Genomic DNA, 17,799 nt, shown 5'->3' with positions numbered 1-17,799 from the left:
AATTCACCTATCTTAAGACTGAAGGCTGCACAACTTTATCTAAACAGGTTTGCTGTTCCCGCCTGCTCTCTGAACATCAGCAGGGATGACAACCTAACAAAAAAAGCAAATTAGCTCTTGCACAGGAGACCAATTGTTAGGAAAAAAATATTGTAAGAGCAGCCTTTACTATATACAGAACTCCAATCATTCTGCAGAAGAGGACTCTTCAAGTAATGGCTGAATTTGGAAAACAATGCTGCCAAGTTCAACCCCCAAAATACGAAATCTGAAAAGCTCCATATAGCTAAGTCTCGGCAGATTTTCACACGGGCAGAACACAGCATTTATCTGCTATTCTGGCAAGTTCCCTATCACATTTCCAATTTCTACAACAACAACAGACTCAACTCCTCAAAGCTAAAGTAATGGACAAAAAATACCTCTTATTTCCTTTAATATTTTTTCAAACACCTGAATTCCGTTCCTCTTTAAAAGCTTTCTCAACAATAATTCAGTCTGAGACAGAACATTGAAAATGGAAAGATACAAAGTGGAGTAACTTGAAAGCTACAAGCAACTAAGAAAAAAAAATCCATCTTGTGGAAAACATTAGGCAACCTTAAGTACAGGTGGTACATTCTGAGCCAGCTACAAAAAAGAAAGGCAAGTTACACAAAGCAGTCCAATGTTTATGAGCTGGGACTCCTCCAATCATGCATCTCAATACAGCCAAATGCAAGGTCAGACATCTAGGAACACAGAATAGAGGTCACACTTACAGGATGGAGAACTGAACCCTGGAAGTCAGTGACTCTGAAAAGAACAATGGATCATATTGGATAATCGGCTTAACCTGAGCTCACAGCCAGCTTCTGTGGCAAGGAGTCCGCAAAGACACTGGATATTCACACACCAAAGTATTGAGCAGAAGTGAAAATGAGGTACTATCTCTGCAAACAACAATGCTGAAAGAGTGCTACTGGAATTGCCAGTGCTTGTCATTTCACCACCACAAAAAGATATTGAAACTAAGAAATGTTCAGAAAAAGGTCACCAAAAAAACAAACCAACCACCACAGGAATGTTCTCAAAATGAGAATTCAGTGCTTAATTTCAATTACTTAAGTAAAGCCTAAGCTATGGTCTACAAGCAGCTATAGGAAAAAAACACAGAACTTACTAAGGGAGTAGAGAATGTAACAAAAGTAATACCTGGACGCAAAGCTAGTCAAATTTGTATAGCAAATGTACATACTTTCAAGTAAGGATTAAGACTGGCTGAAACTAAATTTGTTAACATCATTAATGTTTCATTACCCTAAGTCTTCAAAGGAAGATTGTATGTCTGAAGTACATCTTTGCTCAAATACAAGTTACAGACCTCAAATGGAAACCACTGAATCAAATGTTTGGTTTGTGCTTTATACTGATCCCTGTAGGCCTTGAAGAATATTCATCTGAATCATTCATTCAGCTGGTAAGGAGCTTGGAGAATAAACTATAATTTCCACTCATGCTTTATCTTCAGGAGAAACAGACATGAACTTTTCATATCTAAAGCAATTATTCACACAGGGCTCCCTGAATTCCTCAACAGACAGAAATATACTAACCTGTTACAGAACAAAATTAATTACCCCATTACCTATGGTTAAATATATAATTTCCAGAAAGAGAAAAATACAATACTTGCTTACGTAGCTTAACACATACTAAGCACAAAGCAACTGTTGTGCAAAATTGCCATAAACTGCATTTTCTCTAAAGGCTTTCTTACAGGACAGCTCCTTTCCAGAGAAGGGGAAAAAAAATCCAACAAAAACACTCAACAAACAAAACAAATATTAAAAAAAAAAATAAAAATAAAAAGCCTCCAATTCCACAGATTAACACACACACAAAATTCAACACTGTTCTTTGTTCTCTGTCTTTACCTGCTCCTGTACATCTTCAAATTCTGAACTAAGCAGCTCTATGAAGATGGGGACAGCTCCTGCTTGGATCACTATTCGAGTCTGAAGGGAATTTCCCGAGGCAATATTTGTCAGCACCCATGCAGCTTCAAACTGGAAAACAAAATACACGTCAGTTTACTAGGAGCTTTCTTCACCACACCAAACATGGAGACCAAATGTCTTCTGAAACCAGAGATTTGGCTGACCTGGCATAGGAAAAAGGTGAGATATTACAAATTAACAGACAATTTGCAAAGAACGAAAATAATGTATTTAAGAGTTATCACTATGATTTCAAACAAAAATTTGCAGCAATTCCTTATGAGAACATCAGGTTTGCTGTGGCTTTTCAAATTATTTCTTTTCCCATTTATGTTACCTTTGCCTTTCTTACTGGCTAAGAACCTGTACACAAAACAATGTGCATTCCTACAACATGACACCTGCATTCATTGAATCACCAGTAATATTCCTGAAGATGCAGGAGAAGACATTGTTCAACAAAACTTCATGGATATGAAGCAAATAAAAGATCAAAAAGAGATTTCTAAAAGAGATTTTAAAAAAAAAATCCAAACAAACAAAAACAGATTTCTAAAAAACAACTCAAAGTACTTCTCTCCAACTCTGGTGATCAGTACTGAGTTATTAGTGTATGATGTTTTTTTGCACAACTTGAAGCAAAAGTGAGATCCTGAACACTTTCCATCTTTTAACTTTTTTGTCATTTATTATTTTAAATCTCAACTAGCAAAAGCATTAATTTTTTAAGGTGAAATGCAAATTTTAACTCTACCTGAGACCTCAGGCCTCAGAAAACACAGATTCTAGAAATCCACATTTGATTATGTTTCCGCATGCTTTCAGCCCAAAGATTATTACACTAAACCAGAAAATTTACATCTTATCAGGCACTTTCAGAATCTGTAGAATTAAAAGACTGCTAAAAGTTGAACGAAAAGTAAAAACCAACAAACAGTAAAAATGGAAAGTTGCAAGCTATAAATGACTGATTTTGACATTACCAAAAGATGCTGATCTAGCAGTATTCCAGTGGAAATACTGACATACATTCAAAAACTATCTGCCTCTGTCTGAAGAGCAGCAAGAACTTACATTTAGGGTTTAATCATAAAAAAAAACTCCTGCTAAGGAGTTGCACCAAATCCTGAAATGTGCCTGAAATAAGAACTCACAAATTAAGCGTAGACTTCTAAAGCTTTTCATTTGTCTTATTAAAGACTTTGGTTTTGGAAAAACATCTAATTAGTACAATTAATAAAATACAATTAATCCTGCCCTTCTGATCAACTGAACATTCTAGTAAGATGTGATTAGAATAAACAATTCCAAAATACATCACTGCAATACACAAGGACTATGGCCTGCAAAATGAAGTAGAAACACACAAAGTCAAAACAGCAGATTCATCATTAATGAACAAGAAGCAAAACAGTGTGACCAGAGCTTAAGGACAACATAAAATGTTGCTTTCCTGTAATTCTATTTTCTCTGAAGTGAGTATTCAGTACGTTATAACATAACTATTACTCATCTTTCAAATCAGACCCTTCTTAGCTATATTTTAAAGTTTGTCCTCCAGCTGGTACCACTAGCTTGAACAATTCACAGCTTGGAGACTCACTGTCTCCAATAGAAGTTACAGAAAAGATTAGAGAGTAACAGTTCCTCTCCTCTTTCTTCTCTGTGGACACCTGATGCTCCAGGACGTATAAATTAAGGAACAGTCACACATTAATGACAAAGACATCTGTGTGGTGCTGTTCTTTTTCAAGATTACTCTCTCCACATGAGACAAATGTACTTATCTAAGGCTAAAGTGACCCTGGAGAACCAGGAGAGTTTTTAAGTCTTCCACTCACCCTGATAGATAGAGGAATTCCTAACAAATTAGGCCTTCCTATCACTGATCTCAGAGATCTAATTTTTACAGGATATTCCATTGACAACCCAGAAGAAAAACAGACCATAAATTCCCATAATGTTCCAAGTTCACTAACAAGAAAGTTGCCATATTCAATCCACCCTACAAGCAGCTAAAAATTATACTTCACTGTCTCAGAATGAGTTGAAAATCCTTTCCTTCTACAGTTAGGCCTACAGTTAGAAATGCCTAAAACACCAAGCCCAAAGGAGCATTTTTGGAAACAATGACAGAGCAAATACAAATATTAAAAAGTGAGGTCCAGAGAACTTCCAAGATGATCACAGCAAAAAGTTCTACCTGCTGACCCTAAACTGGCAAGCAGACAGAAAGATTTGGCAAGATGGAGGAAAATTAGCCAGGCAGACTGCTTTCCTACAAACTCTTTAGGACAAGCTTGCACATTTCCACTCTGATTTTTTCCTACTTCCACATAAAAATCAATGCATTTTACACAAGTAAGGCTACAAGAATTGCTTCCATTTATCTGCCTGTCTTAGGTTTCTATGCTAGACCCCTACAAGTAATAAAAGACATTTCATTTTTTTCACCTCAGATAGCTTACAAATTTCTGCTGATGTTGCAAGCCAACCAGGCTTAAATCTGATACATATTCTTAGTTACTGTCCCCAGACTTTGCAAAAGAAGCTAACAGACCTCTAGAATTCTGTGGATAACAATTTGAAAAGTAATACCTGTAAATGCTTTCTCTAATGTGTAAAAAAAAAAAAAAAAATCAATTTTTTGCCTATTTCCAGTCAAGAAAATTTGGATTTCACATGGCATTCACAACCCTGTTGCCTTATGCATTCTGAAAAACATTAATTCTCATCTCAGTGCTGTCTTTAATGGTCACATGTTAACATATTTTTTCCTTAACAAGATGATTTGCCTTTTTTCACTTTCTATTACCAAGAAAGACTGACCAGAAAAATGAACAGCTGGAAATAAGATGACGGTCAAGAAAAATTAACCACTATTGTAGCACACATAATTCAACTTTTTCAAACCACAGTATGATTTGCAGCTTTCTATGCTTATCATTACAGATTGTATTTCTAGTTCTAAACCTTTTTTTTCACTTTAATCAAAAATTTAAACCTAATTCTAAAGATTTAAAATTGCCTTCAATTAGTACAAAGAAGACAAACACTAAAGTTTAGTTTAATAGCTTTTCATCTGTTGAGTTCCAAATTTCAAGCTCAGTTTTTGCTGAAGTCTGAAGACCCCCACCCTATCAATCACTCAATGCATGTCAGACATATCTCTCTCCTGTCATGCACCCAGAGGTCTTGCCAGAAATTCTGAAGATAAAAGAGCTTTTTTAACATAGTGAAGAAAGAGAGGAAGTATAGCTGAACAATCACTGATTTTTTTCCTATGTAATTTGCATCACCAAATGCTTTCCTAGACTAGGAAAAGAGATACATTTATATTTTCATACCTGTAATGTACAGTTTTCTTTTCTCTTCAGGAACTCCACAAACCTGGCCACCACTCCTTGTGTGCTTATGACTTCATCTATCGGAGGATTTGGTTCTGTTTAAAATAAAAATTTAAGTTAGATACATTCATTTCTTTTTAAGGAAATTCTCAAATTACCACATGAAAACAATATCCAGTGACATACTGACTGCTCTTTTCTCGGAGTGTGTTCCTTTCCTACAATACTGCACTAAAAGGCAATGAATTCTTATCTGTCAACATAAGAAAACTCCAGAGTTTTGAGGTAATAACATGATTCAGTGCACTGATTCACTCAGTAGTTTAGGCAGACTGATTTCAGAGCAGCAGCTCTGTGCAGTCACTCTGGCATGCACAGGTGAAGAGGAACTTTGGTATATTAGCATGTCTGGGCCACAGAGGCACTACCTACCAACATTTAAACTTACATCCAAGATGAGATCTCACATCTGCAACACTCAGTACAGATTTCAAGAAAAGAAGTGACTATTACATACCTCAAGCTGACACTGTGTCAAGCACAGCTTGACCCAGAAATTTCAGTGTGAAACTCAATTTTTATTGCTGTCAAAGTAAAACCACATGCTAGGGAGGCTCATATATTTTTCTCTAAGTAATTTCAGCCCTTACCTTTAGAAAGCAGCTTTCTGAACTTCTGGGTTGCTGAGAGCTGCTGTTCTGGACTATTGGAGAAAATCATCTCAATCATATCAGCGGTGATGACTGCACTCTATGGTTTAGGTGGGGAAACAGAATGAGGGTGATAGAGGGCAAAAGAGGAAAAACAAATCTGGAATTAGCAATAAAAAGGCTACATTTGCTAAGCCAGCATAAAGTTTATTTCTTAATATATAAAAACTTAGGTGAAACCATTATGGACAACAAAGGAAACATTACATATGTACATCTGCATAAGGCAGCATCATTCTCAAGTGCAACTTTGCTTTACTCAAAGCCAAAATTCGAATTTTCCTCAAGATATGGCAAGAAAATTATTCTTCAGAATTTTTCACTGGTATTCTCTCCCTTCCTCTAAAGTAAATGTAAAATTGTCAGCTTTAACAAAAAGTAATTATGTTAGCATTTAGATTTCCCTAACATGTACATTCTGACATACTCTCTAACACCAAAATATATAGGACCTGTCATTTCCAGAAGACAACCTAATGCTTATTATCAACATGAAGCAGAGGTATTAAATTTTCCATAATACTGACGGTTTCCAATAATATGACTAAATTAAATCAGCAGCCTTTCTTATGCTAGGTAAAATCTGACATTCTGTTCACCACACATGTACTCATGTAAAGAAGCTTAAAAAAAGTCAGATTTTTTTCTTCCACTTCTGATCTAAATTTCCAGATACATATGATCCTAACCCTTAGACAGACAGGGAGACAGATGACAGTGCTGAAAATACTTAAGCGTTGTCTGTAACAGCAAACAGCTCCAACTGTTAGAAGCCTGAAATTAATGCCATTTAACACAGCAAACTGTGTAATGACACTATCTATCAATTAGGCAAAATAATTTCCTTACTTTTTACTCTCTTTGTTTAATGTAAGCTTCCACACAAATGATCAATGCTATTTAGGACTTGCCTGATATTTGAATACTATCTTGAAGAGTAAAACCATATATTCTATTATTGATCTAGCACACTGTTTATAAGCATTTCTCTGTTTCTCAGCAATTTTCAAGGCTCATATAGCCACCAATAGCTCCGCCTGATTTCTATGGAAACATCACTTGCATACTTTGAACAGACAGTGTGAAGATCAGCAACACTTTTAAGTGAGAACTGCATTTTCCTTAAACTTTTCTGTTAGAGAACTGAAACCCTTACTATTTTTCTTTCCAAGGACAAAGTAAAAAAAGTCTCATTCCCACAAGAAATATTTTTCTGTAGTTTTATATTCTAGCATGGGAAAGAGTTCAAGACCTCATGCAGACAGTTAAGCTAGGTCTAGCAGTGTTTCCAACACTTTGGTTAAAAATGGTGCCACTTGAAAGTCTGCTAAGAAAGATTTCCACTGAGGCCCTTTTCAACTTTGTAAATTGCAGTAACACACTGCCTGATCTGTATTTTCATGCTTCAAGCAGTATGAATTTCAGATTAAAAAAACTCTGAGCAACAGTTGATACAATCACCTGTAATGATGAACATTAAATCCAGGAAGTGATCAGCCTGCCGGGACAATGATATTTTATTTCATTTTCTTGAGGACATAGTCTCTGAAAAAACATTCACTATATATCCCTAGCATTTTTCTCTCATGTTATTTGTTTCAGGGTGGTTCATTGAGAGAGGTGTTTCAGAGTTTTCCATCTCTGAATGCATTCTCCACATCATTCTGGAATTTCGTTCCCGTCATGTCACTGCACAACAGATTTTCCCAGTTTCAACCAATATTGTATTCTTTTCTCATCACTTACAGAAGTCATCTCCATGTTGTTCATCTGAGCCTCATGGAAGCCCCCATCTGACATCACTTCCTCCTCCGCTTCTTCCTCAGCCGTTGCAACATTTCGGCGTTTGAACAACTAAAGAGACAAAGTATTTAACATACCATATATATATATATATATATATTTTTTTTTATATTTAATATATATATATATATATTTAATATATATTACACAGCCAATATATGCACAGCATGTTGCATTAGGCTGCTCTAACAACTGTAGCTGCTGTGCTATCATCTGAGAGAAGGCAGTATACTGGCTACAGGACTTCAACTGACAGGACATGGAGAAAGCTTAGCCATGGAGTAAATGAAAACAGCAATGCGCTAAAATATCGGTCCCTAACATTTCTGAGAAATGTTCACTGATATATAATATACATATTATTATAATTATAATAATAATTATTATTATTATTATCTTCTTCACCATCTGTCTCCATCTACAAGCTGCCTAGCTTCCACACCATTGCTTTCTTGCAGAGGATGCTGGGGTTCAAAGACCTGATAAATTCCTGTGTATTACACATCTTCATAGAACACCTGCAGGGGCTCTGACAGTCGAGTTACAGTGGCAGAGAGGGCTTTGGAGGATGATCATACATAGGTTATTATACTGGGATGAGCAGAATTTGGTTGCTATGACTTAGAGAAGGTATCCAGTTTGAGATGTCATGAGAAGAGCTGGAGAGGCTTCAGCTACTGGTCAGACAATTTGTTCAAACCCTCAAGCTGCTCTGGCCAATGTTACACTTGAGTGAATGAGGAGCACTCACTCTATGTCTTGTAGAGACTGCAGAAGAGGCAATGAAGTGTGCAAGTGATTCTGATTTCAGACTGAGTGTGTGTGAATTTGGAGGGCAGGAACAACTAAGAAGGGGCTTGGGAGGAGCAGAGAGGCAGAGGCACTGCAAGACAGGACTGTCTAAGGACTGGTCACACATCTCAACTGCTGTGCATTACCTGCTCCTCTCTCTTTTGCTTCCGTAGCTGAAGACCCTCTTCCTCCCGCCTGCGACGCATCTCGTCAGGGTTTAGTGATTTGTTCTTGTAGCTCTTCAGCCGGAAATTCTCTTTTCCTGAGGTCGTCATGATTCCTTCACAATGCAATTTAAAAAAGAAGACAAAATTACTCTTCAACAACACCTCATTTTATATTCTATGTCCATTCCATAGACTCTGTAGTCATGTACTTCCAGCCACTGCCCTCCTAAATTCTATCACCTAACTTCCAATGAAATTTAGAAGGTGGAAAGTAAAATTTCACAGAATTGTCTTCAGTGTGTCAGCTGTTTACATCAGTCCAACAAACTTTTATTTTATTTTTTTTTTGAGGCTTCAGAGAGTATGAAAAATATTTTATTAAGAACTAAGGTCTATAAGGCAGAGTACATAGCCTGGGCTGAAAAGAAAACTGCAGTAAAAAATTTTAACATTTCACCACACAGAGAATTAGCCAAATTACATATTCCTGTCTTTACTCAGAAGTGAAGGCATCTTAACTGCTTTTTAGCTTAATTTACTTTGCATGTCAGTACAGGGGCTCTTCTTTGTACTTCATATCCAATGAATGTTCTAATTTATTATTAATTCAGTGCTCTAAGTTACTTCAACACAATGCTGTTGAAGGAACTTGAAGAAACCCTGTGTTCTTTCTATCCAGACAAGGCCTACAAGGAAATTGAAACAAAAAGAAGAATTTTAGGTGAAGATGCTTTAACCATTGAAAAAGCTCAGTCCTGCAAAGAAAGTGGTGCTATTGTTCCCCTCCTCCCACCCCCAGTCCCTAATCCTGCCACTGTTTATGCAGAGGGGCCTTTTTTCAGTCTTTGATTTCCAATTACCATCTGTCTTACATAACTCAGTGGGTCAGCATTTACAGCTGCCCATGATGATTTGCACATGTACAACACCACACTCTGGAGTCACTTAGCATAAAGCTGTAGGTGGAGAACTGTGTGGAAAGAACTCATCCCCCTGAAAGCAATGGGTGTGGATCAGGTCTCGACTCTTAGTGCTCTATTCTGCTGCTACTTCTCTCCTTACATCATCCCTTTAAATCCAAAAGAGGTTGGGAATCAAATACTCAACATGTCAGTGTTTCCATGCATCTTCACAGAGATGCAGAGTCTCCAAAATATTGTAAATCCTGTTAACACAAAATTTAGGAAGCTGCACCATATAAAAAGTTATCCTACAAGACTTTTAAAGGTCTCTTTCAAATGCTCTAATGTGTTGTATTAAATAAGCTACCTACCTCAAATTCCATAAGCTCAGAATCACCAGATGATACATGATCTCTTGTGCACTTTTTACTTTAAAATGGAGCAACGTGAGTCTATACAGATTCTCAACAGCTTAGGTTTCCTCTTTAAAATACATCAAATGTACATCAAGCCTACTCTAACTACTCTTCTTTCAGTTAGCACAAGGAGTTGTAAGAGAATTAAAAAATAAAATAAAATAAAATAAAATAAAATAAAATAAAAATTCAAATACACTTTTTGTTAGAGCCTCTTTTTAAGTTGCTGCTACCTGACAACCATTTAGAAGAATTCTGATGATCAGAACTGACTTTCACAGAAACCACTTTGGACATCACTTCAAGTGTTACTGTAGTCTGACAACTGAGATTTAGAAAACTCTTCAGGGACACAAAACCACTACATTGATTGTCAGTCAGTCACAGATTGCACTGAATGCAACATAACCTGAACATACAGTTAAGCAATTCAGCAGCTTTATTTTCCTGAAAAGGCTCTCTTGAAATGGCCTTTTTTTAAAATAAAGGTACAACAAAAAGATAAATCTTGAAGTGCCTGAAGTTCCCTACATCTTTCATAACAGCTCTGAGACCCCTTTCTTCCTGTGTTTACATGTTTGATCTTCAAGTGTTCATGTTTCTTACAGCAGGCTTGGCAATTATGTTCTTCACAGTTTGACTGCTACCTGTATATTAAACACACATGCTATTTGAATAAGCCTGGGATTTTAACTGTAAAAAGAAGTGCAGTCAACAAACACTCAAAATTTCTTTCATTCTTAAAATATTTTGAACAAAGTATCTTACATATTTTAGCAAGTTGAACTCAAACACCAGGTGGACAACCATGTGCTAGAATGACATTCCTCACAGGAAAAGAGCTTTGCAGACACTGGTTACTCTGTCCCTGACCATGAACAAACACAGGCTTCTGCTACTGCCCAGATAACATCTCAGGCCTTCCCTAGTGTTACTAATAATTCTCCATTTTTGTCTGAAGTCTGTCTTCTCCAACTCATATGACTGTATTTGCCTTTATTTGGGATTTCAGGACTTTGATAACTCCTTTGATAAACTCCTGTAGTCATTTCATACCTACTCTTTCAATACCTGCAAGTTCTTAATTTAACTGAATTCTTGACAGGGAGCATCTTCATCCCTTAATACTGAATTTCATCAAATTTCTATTATTGAGTGCCCACATAGTGTTCCCATGTTTCTAAACATCAATGACAAAAGCACCTTCACCATAAGGAAGTTTCCTTAAACGTATTCTCCCTTACTGTACTTACTAACCTAGTTTCCCCCTCATCTCCCAATCTGCATATTGATTTTCTTACAATTAATTTTGCTTCTGTCTTTAAGGTAATAATTTCCACTTTCATTTCAGAGTTCTCTTGGCCCCTCCTGCTGTACCTTAAGTAATTGTTTCACTTACTGAAAATACGGTACAGGATTTACTTGAATTCTTCCTCTGACTTTACCGCAAGCCCTCTACCCAGCAGCCTCACAGGTATTATCTTTCTTACACCCTCTACAAGCCATAGCTGCAGGTTTTGCCTACGCTCATTTCTGACTTTCAAGACAGCTCACTTGGCTGACTAACCCCTTCCTCCATTTCATGAGTAAACCATACACTTAAAATCCTTTCAAAATAGTATATTGTCTTTTACCTGGGAGTACAAACATCTACCACCAAATGACTGGGTAGAGAGCTTCTTTCATTAAAAGTGAAGATTAAACCCCCTTCATCATTGAGAAGTTACCAATCCAACTAGAAATGGGTTCAATAACTTATTTTAAAGTTGGCTGTCACTGGTAGTAAATAAACAAAATCCCATCACACAGCCACATACCTATTTCATACACCCGTCTGTCTAACCTCTGTAACTGTTAAACCCATAGTTATTTTCTAAAAGTAGTTCTTATATCCTGAACATATCTTAAAATCAATTCTCTCTTTACCATTCTTTTACTGGTTTCCTAACTACTGGAGAAAAATTCAATGAGTGCATCAAGGATGCCATCCAGCCCACACATACTGACACCATCTTTGGACCTATCCAAATGTATGAGCACACAATGGCTTTTTAGGACTAAAAATGTAACGACTCTATGTTAGTTGTTACAGTCATCCAAGGATTGTTTGCTATAAATCTCCTCCTCCTTTTCTGAGGATGTAGCTTTTTCCCCAGTCTAAACCACAGAAGCAAAACAACTTCAAGTTGTCTCACTGGTTTTCAGCAGCTTTGGTGTGACTAAGCTGAAAATCTTTCAGTGGTCACTTTTAAGTTCACCCTTGCATCAAATAGCAAACTCAGGATCTTCTCTGCATTGTCAAAATTAACACTACTTCTGGAGAAAAATCTCCGGTGGTTGTCATGGAAATGTTCTACCCATCTTTTCTTTCCTAAAGATAGCACGGTATTGTCCACATTTTTTGATACTCCTGGCTACAGACAAAATCCTCTGGAGACCTGGTAAGGAATTTTCATGGTGTTTTTCCTGGGCTTTTGTGTAACACCACTCAAGCCCCATCTGACAGTTTCTACTTCACAGTTTGTCTGCCATAAAACCAAATTTTACCAAATTAAACCCTCTAACAATTCCTGAATGTCTGCATTTCCATAAAGAAAACATGATCCCAAAATTTTGCTGATTAAGACAAGAACCCTACCAAATGCAGATGTGTTCTAAGCGCACACTTCTAGGGGAAATAAGAAGTACTGCATTTCTCCTTGCTCATCAAGTCAAAGCAACTCTGAAGCACTGGGAGATACAGAGTCACTTACTGCCATGACCTACCTTGTCCCAAGCAATCATCTAGATAGGAACAAAAATGAACTCCCTGCCTTCTTAAATCAGCTATCACTGCCACAAGACTTAAGGGCTTTGCCAGAAGGAATACCATGTGACTAATACTCTTGGATATTCCACATGTCAGAGGTACCAAGATGTAAAAATAATGCCCTTACAAATCAAGAGCTGTACAATTTTATATGTATATATAAACTGTATTTTTTTACACATGTAAAAGCATATATGTACCATGCATACATAATGAAAATAAGATTACTACATACACTCCTGATATTAAAGACTATTTAGAGACATTCTTTCATTCTTTGGAAATAGGGGCAAGAATAAGAAAAAAAAATGTGTTTCAGAAATGCAGATCTATACATGACATTCTACCTCCCAATGGGAATAGGTCAGAAGGGGAAGAATTAAAAAATAAGGCAGAATAGGAGTCTGAAGAGAAACAATGCGATAAAAAAATATCAAAATACCCATGATTTGCCATACTATGAGAGCACATTTCCTAACTGAGGCAGTTGCCAGAAGGAAAGGAGTCACTGGAGGCAGACTTGGGAGCTCTGTTGTGCTGTCATTGCTGTCTCTCCTTTAGATTGCTGCCAGAGAGATACGGAAAAGATACATGAGGCACTGTCAGCCCTGAAAGTACAACTCATGTTAGAAATGGTACTGTCAAGACAGAACTCCAAGCAGTGAGAGCAGCTGGAATTATTCAAGGGATGAAATGCACAAAACCTTTACTTCCAAGGAGATTTTAGTTTGTTTCCTATCTCTGCTGTGAGATTCTAGATGTCCTAGAGAAGAAGTTTCCTCACAATCACACTTCTTGACATCAAGCCAAATACCTACAGCACAGCCTGGACCGATGTTTGAGCAATGCCCTGAGCTCTGATTACAGGATACATCACCTTCTGACACTCTTCAGTGTGAGAGTAGAAAACGTATCCAATTTAAAAAGCCAACCTGAAAGCAGCACTTGGTCATTCATTGCTCTCATCAATACACTTTCAAAAAAAAAAAAAAAAAAAAAAAAAAAAATCAACATTTTGGCCACAAATGTTGTGGTACACTATGAAGTGTAGATTTTAAAATCAAGCAAATCAGTCCTTCTGGTTTGCTTTGTAGTAATTCACAGTCAGGTTGCTAACAGAAGTATTTCAATCTCACAGAATTAACTGAATGATCAGCTTTCTTGGAGAGGACAGACAACGAAAACCCTTCATAATAAAACCATGAATAATACAGGGCATGAAATAATAAAAATATCCTGGGATTAATGCTATTTCCGTGGAAAAACTTCTAGAGCAAAACCCTACATTTGGCATCATCTACAGAGATGGAAACACATCTACAGAGATGAAAACACATCTACCAAGTCTTTATACTGTTGACAGTGTTACCTTAAAGAAAAAGGAAAATAAAGGAAATCAACAGATTGACTTCTCTTCATTGCTGTCTCCTGCTGCTTCAAAAAACAGCTCAGTCAGACAAGCACTTTGATGAGGTTATGCCTACTTCTTTTGCAAAACTATTTGACAAAGCACAAACCATACTGGCTTATAAGGGTCCATGGGAATGCCCATTGGTAGAACCATTCATATCATCTGAGGGACAGGGGTGTTACTTTCTCCCTGTCCTCAGATTCTTGTAAAGCTCAGAACATCTACAGAAAAGGATATTTAATCATCTCAACTACAAAAAGCTATTGTTCAAGCAAAGCACAGCCAATTTCCAAGAGTTCTGCTTACCTTTCTCTAGCTGTGAAAAAGGATTGGGAAACATGTCTCACAGTCACTATAAAATCAGAAGTTACATTATTTGTGAAGACCTGTAAAGAAGGGTTTCCTGATGACGGATCAAACCCTAGTGCTAACAAGGAAACAAAACATTCCTGTGAATTTCATTTTCTGTGGTTTATGAAAGCTGAACAGCAGGGATCAGCACTCCTAGGGCAACTGGCATACAAGAATAATGGAGAAAAAAAGGAACCACCACCCTCTGCTCCCCAAAAGGCCAGAAGGTTAAAGAAGCTTCAAATGTAACACAAGAATTGTAGCCAAACATGAATAGAACGTATAGCCCTGAAACAGGGGTCAGACTTTAAGAGACTTACTGTTAAAAACTGGTATTAAGAAGTGGTTTCCTTCATGGAACTGCTGCCCATTCTTTCAAATCTGCTCTATTTTGCAGGCTTCCTAGTCCTCTTAGGGTTTTTCCCTACCCAGTAGTAAGCCTTAACTCACGATTGTTTCTATTCTGGCACTTTTATAACCCTGTGAAACAGCAGAACAAGTACTAACCCACCTAATCTATGGCTAATTTGGCATGTTCTAGCTCTAGACCACTTGGCAAGCTGGACTGGCTCTTGCTTAAAAATAATCTTAAAATAATTAATACAAAACCTAAAAACAAACAACATTGCACAACACTGAATGTGATATTACAGACAAACTACAAACTTTAATATTGACTATTGCGCCAAGTCAAAAAAAAAAAAAAAGAGGGGAAATACATTGCATGCTATCTGAACAATGTTGAAACAACTATGTCAAATCTGCAGGGATGTCACATTGTCACATTTCAACACCTCATCCTGACTTTCTCATCCACAAAAAAAAGATGGGCTGAAAAGTTGGCTAAAGTAAAGACAAACAACTACCGTATCTAAGGTTTTTCCGCAAAATTACTGATCTTGAAAGGTACGTTGATTTTATCTCCAGGTAACATTCAGAAAGATCTTCTGTCCTTACAAAAAAAAGTACCCATTTTTTAAAAGACATACTTAAAACCAGGCCAAGACCAAAAAAAATTTCAAGTTAAGTATATTTGTATATTTCTGGTTGCATAAAAAAAACAACCACTAACAGAAATAGAACTACCTGACACTTGGTGCTATCTCAGAAACTGATCTGGCACATCAGTGTGTACTACTAGTTAAACCCACTGACAGCCATAGAGCTGGACACTTAATTTTTAAAAGTTTGTGGATTGTGTGCTTGAGGTTTTTTTGCTCTTTTTTGAAGAAACACTGCTGAACAGATTAAAAAGTAATGCATTTACAAGATTTATTGGAAAGCAGTTTTAGCAAGGGGACATGCACAATAAAAGATTATACACAGTGTACCTAGCACTTCATTATACTTTTACTACCATCAAGACATTTATAAGAAGCTTTGATCTCCATTTTTAAAAGGTCCATTTGGACTTAACAAGGCAGCAGACAGAGTTTTCCAAGTTCCAGAAAGCTTTTAACTTGAGTGAGAAGGCAAAAAAACTGACTGTCAAGGCCAAGTCAATTTAAAACGAAAACATCTTCAAATTTGTTAACTGATACTTTCTGATTTGAATTGAAAACACATTTACTGCATTCAAAGATGCTGCAGTGCAATAAATCTGTTTAAATTAAAATACCCTCACCTTCATTTCTATAACCCCACAGTCCACAATCAACCTGAAACCAAAAGGTCCCACAAGTCACAACACAAAGCAGCAAGTGATGGGGAATTAAACTATTCAGTCACACAGGATTACACTGACATTAAAAAAAAAATAACCTCACATTAATGTGCCCATCCACATGAAACAACAGAAGTGATTATTCCTGTGTGCCAAATGAAAATGTAATCTGTTTTTCTTTTAAAGAGGAGATACATTTATATTTTGATCAAGATTATAGCACATCCTCCCTGCACTCACAGAATGGGCTGGTCAACTATGTATTTTCTGTAAGATCATATCTAAAAGAGGGATTGCCTGAAAAACTACATTTAACAGTCATCTGTCAGAAAAAAAAATCACCCTAACATTTACAAAATCCTATCTTGCCCTAAACAATCTTTATCAGTGAACAGGAGTGCACCTTTCAGAATTTCATACCATGAAAAGAAGAAATCTCTGACAGTTTAAAACAAATTAGGTTAAAAATAAACTAAATTATTAATTAAGTTGACTTTGTAGTTTCAAGCAGCTTTTGTTTAGGGTTGGGAATATCAGAACACACTGAAACCAAAGCTACCTCATGCTTCCCATGATGACAAATATGCCTGCCACAACTGTATTATTTGCTGTGACTCAGCACTACGGGAGATACTTCTGCAGAACCACAAAATAACAGTAAGTCAAAATTCTAATGATTTCATCCTAGCTTTGGACATCAGCAGTGAAAGAGTCACACAGCGCTGACATATCAGCCACATCAAGCCAAAACCCACAGGCACTTCAAAGCTTGGCTACGCTCATTCTGCCTCCTTCATCTCATCTACACCTAGTACCCCTCCTATCAAAAGCTCCTGAATCCAACAGCACATTCACAGAGACACATCTCTTTTTTGGGTGTCAATGAACCTGTTTTTTGGTAACTTATCAATACAAAAAAAAAAAAAAAAAGGGCAGAATAAGAACAGGTAGGCAGTTGAAGAGGACCATGTGGAAGCCCTACAAGGAATTCCTGTGTCTTTTAAAAGGCAATCTCACCCTCCTTCAGACAAAAACCACAACAACCTAGTGTTAATCACAACACTATTATCAGACTTTACTTATAGTTTGTGATCCACAAATAGGTGGCTTGTTTGCCAAAATGACATTTTCAAGAATTTGTTTTCAAGTGTTACCTTAGCACTAAATTTGGAGGCTTGTTTGGAGATACGTTCAGGATGTTTAGACACAGGGTATTTATTTTATGGTTTTAGAATCAGCACATCACTTACATATAATCTGAACTTTATATAAAATAAAGATCTGTGCATGTCAAACCAGTTGGCATCTCACAGAACATATGAATCCTCCTGCTAAGCCTGACAAGCACTCTGAACTACCAAAAAAACCCAGAAAAACAGAGAAAATAAATACTCTGGATCACAAGGAAACTGTCAGCAGCAAGTGACTGGCTAAATCTTCAGTCTTATG

General features: G+C 36.8%; 1 protein-coding gene across 1 annotated transcript in view; it reads right to left on the bottom strand.

The window, feature by feature from the left end:
• Nucleotides 1-17,799, bottom strand: part of KPNA1 (karyopherin subunit alpha 1) — a 55,758-nt gene that overhangs the window by 34,110 nt on the left and 3,849 nt on the right. Inside the window, exons 2-6 of the mRNA XM_015631187.3 lie at nucleotides 8,778-8,911; nucleotides 7,783-7,890; nucleotides 5,977-6,076; nucleotides 5,327-5,421; nucleotides 1,917-2,048 (exon numbers count right to left, since the gene is read on the bottom strand). Of these exons, the coding sequence (XP_015486673.1) occupies nucleotides 1,917-2,048; nucleotides 5,327-5,421; nucleotides 5,977-6,076; nucleotides 7,783-7,890; nucleotides 8,778-8,906 (564 nt within the window). The 5' untranslated portion in view covers nucleotides 8,907-8,911. The remainder of the gene's footprint in view (nucleotides 1-1,916; nucleotides 2,049-5,326; nucleotides 5,422-5,976; nucleotides 6,077-7,782; nucleotides 7,891-8,777; nucleotides 8,912-17,799) is intronic.

Source organism: Parus major, chromosome 1, assembly GCF_001522545.3.
Source record: "Parus major isolate Abel chromosome 1, Parus_major1.1, whole genome shotgun sequence".
NCBI lineage: Eukaryota > Metazoa > Chordata > Aves > Passeriformes > Paridae > Parus > Parus major.
Note: the sequence above shows the minus strand (reverse complement) of the source record. Positions and strands in the feature narration are given on the sequence as shown.